The sequence below is a fragment of the Bactrocera oleae genome, chromosome 3 (genome assembly GCF_042242935.1).
Source record: "Bactrocera oleae isolate idBacOlea1 chromosome 3, idBacOlea1, whole genome shotgun sequence".
Taxonomy (NCBI): domain Eukaryota; kingdom Metazoa; phylum Arthropoda; class Insecta; order Diptera; family Tephritidae; genus Bactrocera; species Bactrocera oleae.
Window position 1 is genome coordinate 14,563,636 of NC_091537.1, and position 19,255 is coordinate 14,582,890.

The window sequence follows — 19,255 nt, forward strand, 5'->3', positions numbered from 1 at the left end:
ATAAAAATAGGTTTCAATTTCTTCTCGATACTGCACTAACTCTAATTATCATTGATTTGCCCTACCAAGTTCCCAAGTATAGACAGAAAATCGCAAACTTTTTAAACTAGTTCGAGATTATATAGTGAACAGAGTTAACAAACAACCACTTAGCATATCGACATTATTCCGAGCACCTAAAAAAGCAAAGTCAGTACCATTATTGACTGTATTGTTCCTAGACGGAGTATAACCTCTCAAGCAAAAGAGTAAAAAGGAAATGAAATTTTCTTAATAGGAAATCCTTAAAGACAGATGGACTCTATTACAAATCGATTTAAGGACCCAATGTACTAGAACCAGTTTTGCCCAAGCAAAAGCATGGAGAAATATCGCTCAGAATGTGTTTATATTATTATATAATATTATATTTTTGATAAACGCGTGGATTGGTCAGTCTTCATGACACGGTAAATGCACCTGTACGTGCTCCTACTCTGCTAATGACATACTTGCTCATCGATTTCCAGCTCTTTTGTAGCGATATATGCCTCAGACTGCTATATATGAAAATATTATATATTTAAAAGATACATTTTAATATATGTTGATATTAAAAATATCCTGATAATAAACGCAGGGCAAACCCCTCGCGAGTAATCGGCAATAGAACAGAGGAACTGCCACCTAGGTATATTAATAATAAAGACCAGAATGTAGGCAACGTTTTTTTTTTTAAACTTTCTTGTAATTTTGCAGTTTATTGCCTACATTAAGGGTGTGGCTAATAGAAGCCTAGTGAAATGCGACCAGTATTAATTTCGTAATTTTTTTTTCATCGGGACAAGGGTTTAGAAAGGGCTCAGGTCTTAGGTAGTGATACGTGCCTCAGACTTCTATATTTAATAGGCTCGATTATATATTTAAGAGATATAGCTTCATGTATTTTTATATTAGAAGTATTCTGACACTAAACACAGGTCCAGTAAACGACAATAGAATAAGGCAACCGCCACCTAGTAATATTGATAATATGGATCAGGATATAGGCAACGTTTGTGAATACTTTCTTGTTATTCTGCGATTAATTGCCGACATTTAGGGTGTAGCTAAAAGGAAGTGATGAAAAATATAAATAAAATAACAAATTTATTTAGACTTCTATCCTTCAATTCAACTAAAAAAAATTTTAAAATAAAAAAAGAATTTGAACAAAAAAACAAATTTATTTAAATAATAAAAAAACAAAAATTCAGTTAAATTAATAATTTATTTTTATTTATTTTTTTAATATTTCGCACTTGATTTTTCTTACATTACATATTTATAAATTGCATTGCACGCTTTTAACACATTCATAGTGTGTGTTTGTATGTATGTATGTATTGATTTAAACTTAATGTTTTTACTTAGCCACAAATCGTTGCTGATAATTGCCACTTTATATCTTGACTACATAAATTAAGTGCTAAGTACTAAGTATTTATTTTTTTCATTAATAATATTTTATATATATATACCTATTACATTCTAACTGTACAATAAGTTAATGCCACTTAAATGCATACATGCGTTTCATACTAATTTTTATTTAATTATAATTATTTAATTAGTTTCTCCTTGCCCCTGTAATCTAAAACTTAATCGTTCGCTTTAAATTCTAAGCTCTAATTTTATTTCCTTACATTATTCAATAGCATATTTATTCTGAAACTTTTTAGCCACAAATTACGCTCAGTATTGCGTTTTTTGCTTAATTTTTTTTAAATTACAATATTCATATGTTCATAATTTAGCAATGATTATTAAGCATTTTTACCTTTTTACGATATGTACTCCACAAAAACCATGTTTTCAGTTTTACTGCTCATTAAAAATTAACTTTACATTCACATTTTTCTCTTGCGGTTAAAATGCCGCATAAATAAGTAGTTGAGCGTGGGTTGAAAAGGCTTAAGCAGGTTATTTTTTCCAGGGAAATTGTTTAAAAAAGGCAACAAAATTCTTAAGTTGTTCTCATCGCAAACTCTTGCCGCATTAGGTCTGATTGTAAAAGAAAAACCGTCCAACCACTGTTAAACTTATTCCGAAGTTTCTGTTTCTAAGGTTCTCTATTATGACAAAGTGAGAGAGAACCCAAAAACATTAGTTAAAAAAAGGCAATAAAATTCTTAAGTCCTTCTCATCATAGTCACCTTGTCATACTAATTCTGATTATAAAAGAAAAAACGTCCAACCTCCGATATGCCTTTTCCAAAATTATTGTTTCCAAGATTATATATTATGATAAAATTAGATAGAACCCAAACTTGTTGCTACCTGTTACCCACCTAATTTAAGCGACAACCTCCTCCCTTTTAAAGGTAAAAATTATATTGTCCGCGATAGCCCAGTGTACCGAAAATAAAAAGTTTATCTATCAAAAACTTTGCGCTTTCCCCTTTTTGCTGAGGTTAGTAGTCCATATAGAAAGCCAAAAACCTACGACTTTTCGATTTAATAGATATTTAAGAAATATACATAACTAAGATAATGCCGCAGAGAAAGAATAGCAAGTCTTATGCATTGGTGTATATTTGGAGCATCTTGATATCTCACTGTCTTTCCGTCTACCAAACTCAACTTGAATCATCTAAGCGGAAGTACAAGGCATAGTGAAGACCTGTGGAGTTCTACTGAACAACTACAGGAGGATGCAGTATACGATCATTTACACAGACAGCCAGACGGCACTACCAACCTTGCCTCCGCCAAAGATCACTTCCAGCTTAGTAAATAAATGTAAGAAAACTTTAAGCTCACTGGCAGTTTAACTCTATTAGTCCGTACTTTGGGTTTTCGGTCACAGGAACATTTTTAGCAACGAAAACGTCAAATCCAAGGCAGAGCTAATACCCTTTTCGATCTGCCTGCCTATTCCCATCACTTTTCAACCCACAACTCTTCTAACGCTCACAAGCTAGAAAGCTTAACAATTCCTCTTAACAGTTTAAATGCCTAAATTTCCACATTTAGTCCACTATATGTTGAACTTCGTTGTGCAACTCATCGATTTGATTACAACTACTTGTCGGCGTTGTTGACAATTCGTCATTTTGATTGTTCTCTGTTTTAATTTTACCTAACATATGCCAAGGCGTTGTCGTTTCTAAAGCTGAGCTGCGTGAAGGGCTCTCCAAACGTCTGTTGTCATCTCTTGTTGGTGTGGGGGATTTACTGTTATCGCCATGTGACTGCGGTGTCATGCCCGGGAAATTATAAGGTGGTGCAAGAAATGGTGGCAGACCTAAGAGTCCCGGTGGATATTTGCCAGCATTTGCGCCATTCGGAAAATGTGGTGGCGTTAGATTCGAAAATGCGCCAGGACTTAGGTCACCAGGCTGTATGGGGGTGTTATCAGAGATATTTACATAAGTTAGTGGAAGTAAATTGGGTTTCGGGCTTTGCTACTAATAAATAGTGGACATCACTCTAATTACTGTTTTTCTGAGTATCTTGTGTATACCTATATACATATTCTTAGAGATATGTTATAACCTCGATACTTACCTTTGGTGGTAATCCATTGAAAAATGGCGGCAAATATGGGAAAAATAGTTCTGGACGTCTTTGCATGAAATCCGCTTCACTTGATATACTGCCGGGTCGATGTAACGGTAATTCAAGTGACATGCGTCTACCACGCCGTGATGTGGGATTCGTCCACATATGCGTGCCCATATGGACCTATGTGAAAAGAATGATAGGAGGGTGGAATTTCTTTCAAATATGGAATTAGAGTTTTGACATATTATATAATGGGTTTCAAAAATGAAAACGTTCCCTTAAGTGCTCTACACAAATTTATGAGGTGATCTACGGATAATTAGTAGACATTCTTTCCACGAAACTCTACTTCGAATGGGATTTATTATATTTAAGAAAAGTATTCTTAAACCTAAGCCCCCAAGGGTCCACGAAACAGTATTAATTGGCGCTAATATGAAGCCGCTTCTTTCAGCAAATGATCGGCTATAATTTTCGCAGAGTGAAAAGCAGGATTTTCTAGTTTCTTGAGTTAAAAGGAGTTGAAACGGCCGCCCTGTCAAAGAAAACTCTTACATCTGTATAGCAAGCATTTTAGCCTAGGTTTTACCCACTAAGTACTAGCTAAGTCATTTACAGTCAATAATTTATACTTCGACTTCGACCCGATACATAAGTAATAGGACATTAAGAACTCCAGTTCCACTTACCTTCAAATTTCCTTTAGTTGTGAAAGCCTTTTGACACACATTACACTGGAACGGTTTGTCCCCCGTATGTGTACGCATGTGGATCTGAAGCGCTGAACTCGAACTAAAGTTTCGTCGACAAACATGACAGAAATGTTTCTGATTCGCCGCAGCGGCTGCGTCGGCACTCAAGCTCGGTGGACCGACCGACATCAGAGCCTGTTGAAAGTCCAATGGGCTCGCCGGGAAACGATGGGCATCTGCGGGCAGCAAAGATTTATGTGACAATTGTTGTTGTGGTTGTTGGTGTGGATGCGATGGCGGGTGTTGTTGATGTTGTTGTTGGTGGTGATGATAGTGGTGATGGTAATGGGCGTTGCCATAATGCAGTTGCATGGATTGCATGGTATCATGCGGAAGTGAGGATACTAAACGCGTTAGAATCGGGAAGGAATACGAGTACAATGAAAAAACAAACAATAAATTGTGCAGATTGGCACACAGTTTAGGTGTCGGGCCAATAGGAAAATTAGAACACATATAGGGAGTAGGTAGTGTGTGACATTGTGGACCGAGGACACCAGTCAATACTTACGTAATTGCATTTGCATCAGCGACTGCTCGGCGTTGTTGTGCGGCAAGCCCATATGGGGATGTACAGCGAGCTCGAATGGCGAATGTGTTGTTGCTGGCCCACTTTGTTGTTCCAGTGTACTATTGCTTGGTGAAGCTGGTGGCATGCAGCCCGTTATCGTTGGTAGCGTTGGCGCTGTTGGCAAAGGCGATGGTGTCGTCGTTGGTGTAGGTGAGGATCTTGAAATGTTGGCCTTCAATTGTTGTGACTCACATTCGGTTTCAGTATCGGGTTCTTGCTTAATGCGCGACGCTACGCTAGTTTCCAAATCATTAGGGCTAGTCGCTTGTGCTATATTAGTCAAACAATTACCGTTTTTAGAAGCTGTGTTGCTATTTTGATTATTTATTGTTGCTGTACTGTTATTTGTAACGCGTTTCTCATCACTTTCATCGCTGTTTTGTTTGGAGAAGAGATTACTGCTCACTGACAGCTGAAATGTAATTTTTTTGCTTGAAATAATATAATTAAGATTTATATTCTTAATAAACAGCTAATTTTTTCGTAAATAGTAATGTAAATAGATCTATTAAAGTGGGTGGCAAAAATGTCAAAACCTTTGGTGCGGTCAAAGTAGCTTGGGTTGCTGATTTCGTGAAAGTATACTGACCATTATTGCAAAATTTTTGACTTGCTTGTCTTTTCATTCACTTCGATGATTTGGTTGAGATGGTCCACGGTAAACAAATATGAGTTAATTAGTTTCAAGATATCTTGGAAACTAAAGGAAGTCTGAGATAAATGACCTTTAGTGGACTTAATGATCTTTGGTAAGGACAATGACTCCTTTTGTTCAGCTTTGGCGAAGTCGACAAGCAATGATCAAGTCAACAATTGCTTTCGAGATCAATGACCTTTGGTAAGGTCAACGACTCCTTTGCTTACATTTAGCCAAATCGACAACCCCTTCCGAGGTGAATGACCTTTGGTGAGATCAATGACCCTTTTGTAGCCAAATCAACATTCCTTCCTGGGGTCAATGGCCGTTGCTGAGGTCAATTACCTTAGGTAAGATTAATGACTCCTTTGTTTACAAGTCAACAGCATTTTCTGAGGTCAATTTCCCTTTTGTTTACCTTTAGCCAAGACACAAAACCTTCAATGGTCAATGACCTTGGGTAAGGTCAAATACACCTTTGTTTACATGTAGTCAAATCAACAACACCTACCGAGATTAATGACCACTTTTTTACATTTAGTTAAATCAACAACCCTTACTGAGGTCAATGCCTCCTTTGTTTACTTTTAGCAAGGTCAACAACCTTTAACGAGGAAAGGACTTCACTAAGGTTCATCAATACTGATCATAACCGAAAATACTCAACCAAAAAACCAAAACTTCATTATATGCGGTACCTTTTATGCGAATTTAATTTTCATGTTGCTGCAACAACACGGCTCCACTTAACTGTACATAGGTATAAGTACGAGTATGTTGTCCGTCACATTTGCTACGCATTATTCTTCCATTTCGGTGTGAAAGTGTCATTTTTATTTTAAGAATTTATGAGTGCAACGCTAATAAATCACTTTCACTCGTATACCTGCTCCTGCAACAGCATAGACTCAACCGCGTTGTTGTTGTTGTTTTGCTGTTATTGTTGGTTATGCCATTAAATTGCAACTACTTAATTGTATGAGGCGACGATTCGCATGTTCTACGTACAACAATTTTTTTGCTATTTTTATTGTTGTTGTTGTTGTTGTAGTAATGTGGCGTCTCGACATTAACATTCACATTGTTCTTCATTTAAAATGCAATTAAAACTTTTCATTTTTGCAAGAAACTTTGCACTGTATGTCTACGTCTACTTGTTCTACTCGACTCCTTGAATCTACATCTCTCCCCTCTCTCTTTAATTCTTTGCATTTTAGCAGAGTTGCTGTTGTTGCAGCAAAAGATCGTGAATATGTCATTTTTCATATGTTAAAATGAAGTGCAATGAAATGTGCAACATTTTCGCTAAATGCGCCAAATACCGGGACTTGAGTTGTCTTCAGAAATGAGGGAATTTGTAGATCACTTCAGTTGTTTTGTAGTTATTATAAGATGTTTTAAATTTACACATTAAAAAAAAAATGTAAAGAAATTGTTTACGAAGCACAGTGTTGGTTCAAAAAGTTGGGTCCAAATATTTAAATGTTATTACATAATTTCTTCAAAAATTATTTGATTGAAGTGCAATTCTTCGTGTCCAAAATATTCATATTACAAAGGTCGGTTTAAAACCTCTTTCTAGAGGAGACCCTCTCAAATATACATATAAATGATCAGCGTGACTAGCTGAGTGGATTTAGCTATGTCCGTCTGTCCGTCTGTATATACGCGAACTAGTCCCTCAGCTTTTGAGATTTTGATCTGAAAATTTTCACATGTCTTTCTCGCATCAAAAAAAGTTTATTTCCTAAGGCAACTGTACATCTCCGACGAAATTTTTCAGATCGGTTCAGATCGGCATATTGCTGCCAAACAAACTTAACGACCGGAATCAATGGCTTGTACGGAAAACTTTTCCATTAGAAGAGTAATCTTTAGCAAATTTATCTAAGTTAAAATAAATTTTTTACTTATATGATGTATTGAGATCTTATAGATTTCTAAGTAGATACTTGGCGCAACAATTTATATTGTCCCTTAACACTTGACGTTATATAATATAATGTTGCTTAATAGCTAAATCGGATCATAGATATCATATTTCTTAATAAATAATTCCTGCGCCATCTTGCGAAGATACCTTTTCGCCTATATATCTCAATAACTTTTCCTCTAAATAATGTTTTCAAAAAAGAGCTATGAAAATTTTCTAAAATTAAGAAATATTTTCCTTGAAGATATATGAAAATTTTCTAAACTCAGTAGTAAATTTGCGTATCGAGTTTTTAAGCTCCCCTTTAGTTCAAAAACATAACTAAAATCATTTGATTCTAATATTTCTAATTACTGCCATAATTTTCTTGCCCACCACTATATATACCTACATTCAAAATTATTGCTTGGGTTCCAACGCTCATAATGCATTTTAACGCCTCTGTACAATTTCAAGGCAAATTATTGCCAAATTTTAAGCACATTAAATATTTAAAAATTGTTTATTTTGACATAAAATGCATTTTAGCAAAAGCAGATAAACTATTTGATATATATATTTATATATCCGGCGTGGATTTTTAATATGCATCATTATTAACTGCTATATATGTATTTGTATTAGAGCTAAATCAGAAGTGCACATGGAAAATCGTTTATCATTATCTGAGAGCTTCGATAAATCACTCTCACTTTTGTTACATTTCAGAAATCCGCACGAATACAAAAGTAATGATCAAAATATTGTATTGTAGTTATGTAGCGAATACTAGTATAGCCTGTAATTTACTGCATTATCGGCGAATCTATAATGACTTCTTATGAGTTTGGCGGGTGCCTAATTGTCGACTGGTGAATTTTTGACGACTTCGTACTAGCTCGGTAGGTGCTCTTGAACTGCACGATTTTTGTATTCGTTTTCCTATAGGGTATGCATTTATGAGTATATATGTATGTATATGAGTATTTATGTACTTACTCATATGTACGAATCGCGCGAATTTCTGTGTTCGTTCTGCCAAATACTTAGCATATTTGAAAATTAAATAATGAAACCGTAAAATTGTTTTCTATTATGCATTATTATTATTATTATTTTTTTTTGCTTTATAGTGACTAATGGTAAATGGTATGAAAATTATTACTTGTGGGAAATTTTTAAACAATTATTTATTAATCATAATTGTTGTCTCTGGTTTTGATGTGACTAATTGAAACAAAAATTTATTACTCACGCTCTTAATAATTTATAATTGTTGTGAATAATGTTGTGAGAGAAGAGGAAAGAGGTAAGAGTCACCAGAAGATATATTACTTGTTAGTGTAAAGGTATGTATTTCATAACAACATAAACATTTAAGCTATTTTCTGCAATCGTGCTACTATTCTATAATTATTGCAGTCATATTTCTCACACTTTAAAAATGCAATAGGTATTTATATATGTAGTTTTATACGTTTCCGCAGTTTCTATATACTTATTAAGTAGTGAGCAATACTCCGTCTGTCCCTCTGTATACATGAGATACCGATCCCAAATCTTGCATACATCCTTTTCGCCTCAAGAAGCTGCTCATTTGTCGAAACGGCCGATATCGGACCACTATAGCATATAGCTGCCATACAAACTGCACGATCGGAGTCAAGTGGTTGTATGGAAAAATTTTTCATTTGACGAGATATCTTCACGAAATTTGGCGTGGATTGTTATCTAAAGACATAATATAATTTCCGAAGAAATTGTACGGATCGAATCACTATAGCATAAAGCTGCCATACAAACTGCACGATCGGAGTCAATTGGTTGTATGGAAAAATGTTTCATTTGACGAGATATCATCACGAAATTTGGCATAGGTGATTATCTAAGGACACAATACAATCTCCGTAGAAATTGTACGAATTGAATCACTATAGCATATAGCTGACATACAAATTGACCGCTCAAAGTTCTTGTAAGAAATCGTTTGTATTTGTGAAAGGTATTATAGCTTCGGTGCAACTGAAATTAAGGGTTTTTCTTTTTTTGCTAGCAATATATGATAATATACTTCTGTACTAACAACAGTTAATAAACCAACTAATAGTTTACCGCAAGCGCCTTATTTGTGGCATTTCAAATATGGCAGAGAGCGTAACTCGTCAAGTATGCCCAAGAAAATGGCACAAGTAACTTTCTACGGCTAAGCGGCGGAACAAACACGTAGGTAATATGCTCAGAAAAACAACAAAAAGAATAAATATTAATAGTTGTGGGGAAGTTGTATTAATAAGAGGCTTAATAGAGAAGCAAATTTAGTAGAGAAAGCAGCCAAGTGTCAACTTGCCTTAATTTGCACGCAGCTCTCAACTTCTAATACGCTGCCAAATAAGTTGTTTTAGACTAAATTAAATGGCATAATTTGTTGTTTTTGTATATCATACATACATATTAAATATTCCGTCATTACTTTTTATACCACACAAAGTAGTATAAGCACATTTTAATTAATGTTACGTAAAGACGTTTATTATGTAGCAACATGCAACAAACGGCAAAAAAAAAACACATTAATACCAATAACATATTGGCATATGTACAGACGCTGACAAATAATGACGTTAGGCTGACTTGATGTCAGCTGTCATTTGTTAATATTCACATGAATTATATGCGAAGCGGGAAAAACCAGCTTTCATTAACACCCAATAAGCAACAAATTTATGAAAATTATGATTTCATTGATGCAATTATGAATTTCATTTGGTTTGACAAGACCTAACCGTTTAAAAGATATTAATGGTTGCTGTTTGATTATTTTAGGGCACCGAAAAAAAATAATTTTAAATTGCAAAACTCACATTTTTGTAGGAAATTTACTTATTCATGAGACAATAGATAATGCAGGAGGTCCCTGGAAAATAATCACAGTAGAATTTCGTGAAGATATCTTGTCAGATAAAAAAGTTTTCCATACAAGGACTTGATTTGGATCGATCAGTTTGTTTGACAGCTATACGCTTTAGTGGTCCAATATCAGCGATTTCGACAAACGAGCAGCTTCTTGGTGAGAAAAGAATGTGTGCGAAATTTCAGATCGATATCTCGCGTATATTCAGATGGAAGGACAGATGGACATGGCTGAATCGGCTCAGACCCTCACGCTGATCATTTATACTTAAACTTTATAGGGTATCCCACGTTTCTTTTGGGTATTACAAACTTTGTATAACACTCAAAACACTATTCAAGGTATAATCAAATGCAGTTATATTATATATGATTTGTAACCATTTGTTATAATAATAATAACCCAACTATTACCCTCCTCCCGCCCAAACGACGCGTGGGGCGCAATCCGCATACTTGCGGAATTAGCCGAGTCAGAAAAGAGTACGATACGATATAATTAATTGTTATATTTTCATTTATTTAGAGAAAACAATAAAGTCTTTTAAATTTTGAAAAGTGAGTCAGATAAGTAAATTGAGAATTATAATCATGACATATACGGCGGAATGGTTCGTTTAGTTCGAAATTTGATCTACAGGATTTTAACCGTAAAGGTCTAAACTGCCTCGAAAAGCGAAACGGCCATAAGGCGAAAAGTAAAAATTGTTTTTGAACACTAACTTGTCAGAATGGATTTGGTAGCTAGGGTTCCATACAATTCCATTCAGCCATATTTCAATAAAGGTCTAACCAAAGTTGTTTAAAGTGTTTTAGTAATATACGGATCATTAAATTCTTTAGACCAACGCTTTCAAGAACATGGTATCAGTATGAAACTCCCTTTACGAAATCCATGCTGAGATGAGGAAATTAATGGAGAAATGAAAGAAAGGTTATAAGGTCAGTGATGATAGCTTCAAAAAGTTTTAGTTTAACTGATAGTTTTGAGATACCTCTATAGTTTTCAATGTTGGAACTAAATCCACTTTTTTGCAAAGGAATTATAAATGACTGTTTCCATATTGAAGGAAATATACCGTGTTTAAGAGAGGAATTAAATATTCTGGCCAAAGGCAAGTAAATAGATTTGGCACTATTTTTTAGGAAACATGAGGGCATCATGTCTGGGCCGTAACTAAAAGATGATTTTAACTTATTTAAATTAAGTAGGACGTCTTCTACAGAAATAATTGGAGCGTTAATTAAAGTATTTGGAAACAGCACGTGCTGATAAGAAAAAGTTTTGGAAGAATTATAACAGTCCTCTGGTAGAACAAGAGGATTACTCTAAATAACATAACACTTTGAAGATTTACCAAATTTATTCGGAATCAAATTAATTTGGTTCAGACCCAATTTTCATCTTATTGATATATATTATATATATATATATAGTTACAACCAAAAGAGGTACAAAACCGAATTTCAGACCGTTAATATACCATAAAACCATTAGAAAGAGACTCCATAACAAAATTAATAAAAAAAACAGATTTTTCAACTGGTGGCAACTTTACTTTAATGTCCCATACTTTCGTATAATTGAAATAAATTAAAATTTATTTGGCACTCAAATTTATTGGCAGTCAGCTTTTATGTTTACTGGGTATCTTAACATTTCTGTCTACTTTTATTTAGTTCACGTTAGGTAATTAGTATGAAATATTGCGAAAATTATGAGTTACATTAGTTAGCACAACTCACACTCGCGCTTATTCCCCCAAATTACCCTCTCTTTTCACATTTTCTACTCACCTTCGCATTGTATGTTGGTGATGCTACATCGCAATTCGTGGAACGACTTGAATCATGCGCTGCAGCGGTGGCACTTGTTGTCGCTGTATTGTTGCTGTTGTTGTCAGAATGCGTAGTCGTTGTTGTAGCTGACGAAGTAGTTAATGCTGATGGTGTGGCTGTTGTCATTGTTGTTGTTGTTGTTGTGCTATTAGCAACATCTTTGGTATGTTCGCTGTGCGTGTGACGCTCCAATGCGGCCGAATTGGGGAAGATCTTGAAACACACATTACATAAATGCGTCTGTGGATGTAGACCTAGTGAGGAAATAATAGAAATATTTCAATTACCATAAGAAGGCTTTGAGTTAAAGAAGGAGTACAATAAATTTGAGAACAATAATTTATATGGTTTTTAATAAATTCTAAGTTTGGGTAGGTTTGGGAAATTTTATATCTTGCTGTAATTAAATTTTTCTGCGTCACATAATTGTCTGAGGATCTACTTTGTTCTCAAAATCAATCAATTGTTGGGTCTGCATTTTTTCTAACATCTACGGATTAGATACTTGGATCTAGAAACTTCAAAAAGTCCAAGGATTTCTTACAATGGCTGTGTATCAGAGTTAATCCTTACATGACTCTTCTTTACCCCTCGAAACAGCTCTTCTTTCGTCCTCACACCAGTCTATTCACTAGAAGTAACTCTATGTGGGGAAATCTCAAGGGGTCTGTGTACCCAAATCAATATAATAGTAGCATGGGTTAGTACCAATTTCAAAGCAGTCACTCATTGCACAACTATGCACGACGTTTCGACAAAAAAGTTAAAAACCAGTGAACTTAGACCTCGAATAGTTAGCTTTTATCTTGGCTCATATTTTTAAATAGTCGTCTACGTTGTAGTGATGCCCCTGTGTGATGTATGAGGCACATCTGAGGCATTAATTTCACAAGCAAATATTTTCAATGATCATAAATTTTCCATGACGAGAAAGAGTTGTGACATTAAATTGGGGAAATGAGAAATGGCCGTCAATACAGACATTTCAAAAGCGCTAAAAATGCTTACAGATGTTTTTTATTTATATTTAAATTATTGCTTACGCATTTAAATGAGGTCTGTTATATAAAATATAACAAGAGAATAGCAGATTATACCAAAATAGCGCCACCAAAGCCGACAACGCAATTGATTCATGCGTCAGCGCTAACGAACAAACGAACAGCTACGTCGGCTGCAAGTAAACGAACGTTATTTATTTTTTTTTTTTTGCACTACACAAGCACTCGCAGTGATTTCCTGCGCGCAATGAAGTTATTTACGCGTCTATAAATTGAATTATGCCGCGCAAATTGAACGCCAAACGCGCTACTTGTCACTGCGCCGAGGTCAAAGGGCACAGACGCGAAGTCTTTGTCATTATCGCTGCAGATGTGTCACTTGACAGAGTGAAAATGACAAGAAATACGAGCTAGCGCGAATCGAATGAAGTTTATTGTATTGAATTGTAGAGACAGCGTGAGCCAAACAAAGCATTGTGGGGAGGAAATAACCAGGAATAAAAAAAAATTGTTAAACAGTTGAAGAAAAAGAGCTTGAGGATCGAGTAAATGCGCGCGTTAATTAAGAACACTGCTTTTCCTAGTAGCCTGACAGCGAGAGTTCAGCATTGCTGACATCGCTTCTACAGACTGAGACGGCTGAGACGCAAATCATATGGAAGATGACGTTGTAATGGAGTTTCACGCTTTTTAAATTGCGCATAAAAAATTGAAAGCAACTTTCACGCCTCCAAAAATGATACATATTACGCTAAACAGTTTCCCAACCATTCACTATTAGAAGAACGACAACACTTACCCATAAAACCCAGCGGTCCGAAAGGCAATAGCGGAAACTTGGCATGCGCGCCCAACATCTGCATCTCTTCGCGCGCCGCTGCCATCAGCAGAAAATTCGGTGACATACCCAACATGGGTAGATGATGTTCTAACGCCTTCTGCGTCACGCCATTAGCGGGAAAACCACGTGCCGAGAGATCCATAGCCGCTGCAGCTGCCATAGCAGCCATCGGATTGGGCAGCTCAGCGGTATCGCCACGTTCAGCAGTCTCATGCATACGTTCGTCGGCATAGTCATCGGCTAGACGACGCTCGAAGGGCGTTAGAGAGCTTGTATTTTCACGCGAATCATCTGTGCTGTCCATCGTCATGAAATCATCAAAATCACCTTGCGACGATTCCGAACGCTGGCCGGAGTAATCGGATGTTGTGGAGAAATCAAAATTATCCGATGTGCCCATTGACTTATTCGAATTTTGATCCTCAATTGCGGCATCCATGTGCGCTTTCATGCGTGCATTATGCTCCGCCACAGCTTCGGCTGTATTGGGTGTGCCCGGTGGCAGTGCACCCATTGGCAGTGAAAATGCGCCAAGCATGCCACCATTTAGGTTAACGCCCGGTAGACCAACCAAAGCGCCGCTGCCATCGTCGATCGTGTGTATGCGTATGTGTTGTTGTAGTATGACGCCATTCGAGAACTTCTGATGACAGACAGGACATTTGAATTGGCTACGCATAGGCGGTTTAATTTTGTGTATGCTCATGTGCGCCTTCAGATTACCCTTGGTAGCGAAGGCACGTCCGCATATTTTACAACGAAACGGTCGTTCGCCGGTATGTGTGCGTATGTGCATTTGCAATGAACTACGGCAGGACATCACTTTGTGACAGAAAATGCATTGATTGGGATCTGTGAGCTTATTCTCAATATTATCCACCAGCTGCTGTAGCTTCGATGTCTCCGACGTTGTGTCGATCTCGATTAGATCCTCCCACGATTTATCGATAATGCGTTCCATCTGCGCCAGTGAGTATTCGGATGAGATATGCGGCGGCTCGAGCCCACTATTGCTGGAGTTACGACTTAGCGATGAACGTCGTAAGATCGCTGCGGATTTGTGCAGAAACTCGCCACCATCCAGCATGCGTTCGCGCTCACGTTCGCATTTATCGTGTGCATGTGGTTTACGTGTTTCGTTGGCGCCGATATGCGGCGTATTGGCGCGTGAGTTACGTTTCCGCGCATTACTACTACGCTTTGACGCATGCTGATTTGTTTGTGGCGGGTTGTGACTGCTTGTACGCTCCGGTTTTTCATGTTTTGCCTCTAAACTTGGTTTCAATACCGGCGATGTCTTTGGTGACTTTGGCGGCTCTAGAGGAGACGGGTTTTCATGCAACACAGGCGAATGATGCGGCTTGCTTAAGTCCTGCGGCCTGTCAATGGGTGAAGTTGGCGCTTCCGGTTTTGTGACACGATTGGGTATTGATTGCTTTGCATGTTCCTCTTGCTTTTCCTTGTGAGCAATTAGTGGCGTATCCTCACAACCCAGCTGCTTGCTGTCGTCTGCTGGCGCGGGTAATCTAACTGGTGTTACAGCTGACAATATTGGGCCGCCAACTGGTGCGCCATAAGTTGGAAACTGTTCGACAACAGCGCCACCCGGTCCAGGAGCTAGCAGCATTGGCGGAAATATCTGTGTATGCCGTTGATAGTGGACCTTCAGATTGCCCTTCGTTGTAAATTTGCTGCCGCAGACGTTACAATGAAATGGACGTTCGCCAGTATGTGAGCGCAGATGTATCTGCAATGCCGAAAAAGAGCCAAAGATCTTACCGCAATACTTGCAGCGGTGTTTAAATATTTCACCTCTACCCTGCGCATCCTTCTGCGAGTACTCGTACTCGTCTTGCAGATGTGAAGCATGCAAGCTTTGCGAGGCCGAATCGAGCACCTCCTCGGTGCGGCGTTGCAACATCTCCAAGCAGTTCATCTCATTAGGTGCGGGGGATGGATCATGATTCGTGATAATGCTAGAGGCTAGAGAGGAGCTTATGTCGCACATCAAGGGTTGATAATTGTTGTTATTACTATGAGCTGGTAGCGTTGCACCAACAGCACCCAGACTAGTACTGCCTGTATTACTAACTTCTTCATTTTTGGCATGCTTTGACGCCGGCTCCCTCGCCTTCTTATTTGTTCTCTCTTCAGTCTTTGTGTTCTCTTCATTTGACGTAGATACCGGCCGCGTGTGTATGAACGGCTCATCAGCTTTTAAGTTGTTGTGTGTAGTAGCTGTTACTGCTTCCGCCAGCTTTTCTTCCGTTTCGGCCGGTGGCGTTTGCAAGAATCTTCGCTTTGGCGCTGAGTGCTCTGCCTCTTCAGTCTGCTGTTGCTCTTCAAGCTGCTCCGTATCCATTGTCAGATCGCCAGCGCGCTTCAATTGACTCTGCAAATGTTGTATAAGTTGCAGTTGCATCAGATGTTGCCGCTGTACATTCAGTATCGTCGATTGCACCATTGCCAGCTCGTTCATGGCTTCGCCGTAATTTTGTGTGCCGCTTAGCGCTGAGGCGGCGAATTGCGCCACCGCCACTTTGGTGTGTTGTAAAGCCTCCAATGCCACATGACCGCTACCGGGCAGTCGATTACTCGGCAGCACAGACAAATCCAACGCCTCATTGCTATCGCCCGCCAACTCCTCCGACTCGTCCTCGCCCTCATCGCGCTCTACACTGCTACGTTGTTCCGCAAGCTCTATGCTGGCTGCGCGCATATTGCGCTGCGGATCGGCGTTCTCGTCGACGACCGCGCTGTCGGGCGTGGAATTGGCGCTCTTCAAGGGTAACCGGATGTCCGCTTTGCGTTCATCCCCACAAGTCGCATCTTCGCCGTTGTGTTCATTGTGTTCGCTGCTGCTGACCACGACTCCACCGCCAGCGCCGACGCTACCGCCATTATTATTGCGATCGGCATCCAGTTCTTTGCTCAAATTACTTATGCTGCCGCTACTATTGCTGCCACTCGAATTGCTGCGCAAACCGCGATAGTTGATGCGATTATGAAAAATGGAACACATGCTCTGTGTCTCTCTTACGACTTGCCAGTAACCGGTGTTGACCAACGGTTGGCGCAAGCTTCCATTAGCAGCTTCCAAACTCTCGAAGGCTTTGCAATTTTTCAACCTTCATTGGTTGTTCATGGATATTGGAGTCACTAGCGGTTTAAGGCTGCCTTCCAAATCGAGAATTTCGTACAACTTTTACCTAAAAAGAAATAAGAGCAAAAGTGCACGGAATAATTAGTGTTTCTTTACTGGGCTAAATAGATACGAGAATATTTGTCAACAACACAAATAACGTCAATAAATTTATTTAATATCTCCCGGCATTTATGCACATCAATAATATGTTTATTTTTTGAATATTTAACACAAATCATTTCTGTTTTTTTTTTCAATTCTTGGTTTCGCGCCGGCTTGCCTGCCCTCAATCGCGGTTTCCAAAATATCGTCGACGACGCCCGTTCACGTAAGCGAGACATGATATTCAGTCTAAATAATCGTGTACACGCAATCGTTGGCGAAATAACGGTGAACTTTATGATACGTTTTTTATTCCACTTAAAATGAATATATGAATAGTTTGCGTATGAACGGAATAAATGAACATATTGCATAGGTTTAGGCGGGCGGCAGTATAATTTTACTTATTTTTTACTCTTTTGGATTAATTTCAAATAATACTGAAATTTTTTGTCTCTTTAATAAAGCATTGCGCATTTGGCTACATAATTGGCACGGCTAGCTAATTGCAGCTTATCGAAAAATCTCTCTAGCATAACTTATGTTATATAGATAATATCAAAAGACTTAACATATATGAAGAAAGCATCCGCAAAGAATTCCCGGTTTGTTGTAAACATATTTTATAACTCGAATAAGCTGCAATAGGTCGAAATCGAGTAATTTACTGTTTGGATCCATTCAACACTTTATGCTTGGAACCAGAAAGTCGTAGAATTGATGCCCTTATAGTATATTAAATATACTAATTTTATATTAAATAATTGAAGTAAATATTTCTCTTTTTTTTCCTTCGAGAAATTTACTCTTTCTGTTACAAACTTCACGATATAAGTTAACTGATTTTAAAAGAAATACGGTCAAGATAGAAATAGGTGCTTAGACCAATAATATGACATTTCTTACAGTAATAAACGCAAATTTCAGGGGCGGATCCAAAAAGAGTGGTATGGGGGGCGTTTTGGGCGTCAAAACCCCCACCAAATCGGAAATTTTTAATTAAAATTCAGATGAATTTCTTACAGTAATCAACGAAACTTCCAGTGGCTGATCCAAAAAGAGTGGTATGGGGGGTGTTTTGGGTGTCAAAACCCCCACAAAATCGGAAATTTTTAATTAAAATTCAGATGAATTCCTTACAGTAATCAACGAAAATTCTAGTGCCTGATCCAAAAAGAGGGGTATGGGGGTGTTTTGGGTATCAAAACCCCCACAAAATCGGAAATTTATAATTAAGATTCAGATGAATTTCCTACTGTAATCAAGCCAAATTCCAGCAAGCCAAATTCCAGCGGCGTATCCAAAAAGAGGGGCAGAGTAATTTTTTAGGTGTCAGAACCCCCCAAAATCGGAAATTATTTATTAAAATTCATATGAATTTACGAACTAATATCAATATTGAAAATATGTTGAAAGGAAAAAACAAACCCCCGCAAAAAGAAATTCTGTGACCGCCACTGCTAAATTCGTTGAATGATAAGTCATCTATAAGCTAATGTATTGGTTCGGTCATCGATTTTTCGCATTATATTATTTTAGATATTAAAAGGAATCTGCTTAAAAACCTAAAATAACGATCACTTCGGGCTTGTTGATAAAAACTTTTCTTCTGCAACCTTCAGATAATGTATTTAAGCGAATATTTGGATTGGCATTCAAATCAACTAAATGCCAAAAAAAACCTGAAAATAAAATAAAAATCGACGGAGCGTATTGAGCCCACCACAGTACTGCTAAAGCGTTTCGCGTTAGCATATAGTTTTCCTGATGCCAAAGTAAGTGAAAACAAAAGTACCAAAACAGGTAATCACGCAGAGGCCTCTTCCTTTTTTTTGCAGACAGCTTCGACAGTTTCTATCTGGCAAAATTCTTTATCTGCACACATGAGTCCCAAAACAGACTAACACCACCTCATATAACTGATAAATCATCCGGAGCACTAGAGGCTCTTCGGCTTATTTTCCACAATTGGAAGCAGTATATCTTTTGCTATCCTACCTACTTGAATAGCGCTGTTGTG

At 37.7% G+C, this 19,255-nt stretch overlaps 1 protein-coding gene across 2 annotated transcripts in view; it reads right to left on the reverse strand.

Annotated features, from left to right (window-relative positions):
- Positions 1 to 1,257: 1,257 nt before the first annotated feature.
- The window catches only part of salr (spalt-related), a 45,529-nt gene continuing 27,531 nt past the window's right edge, over positions 1,258 to 19,255 (reverse strand). The window contains exons 2-7 of one of the 2 annotated variants that reach the window (XM_070107544.1): positions 13,947 to 17,197; positions 12,105 to 12,400; positions 4,789 to 5,260; positions 4,215 to 4,453; positions 3,529 to 3,705; positions 1,258 to 3,359 (exon numbers count right to left, since the gene is read on the reverse strand). In XM_070107544.1, the coding sequence (XP_069963645.1) occupies positions 2,991 to 3,359; positions 3,529 to 3,705; positions 4,215 to 4,453; positions 4,789 to 5,260; positions 12,105 to 12,400; positions 13,947 to 17,010 (4,617 nt within the window). In that variant the 5' untranslated portion in view covers positions 17,011 to 17,197 and the 3' untranslated portion in view covers positions 1,258 to 2,990. Of the gene's footprint in view, positions 3,360 to 3,528; positions 3,706 to 4,214; positions 4,622 to 4,788; positions 5,261 to 12,104; positions 12,401 to 13,946; positions 17,198 to 19,255 lie in introns of both variants that reach the window. The other variant, XM_036368456.2, reaches the window with a different exon arrangement.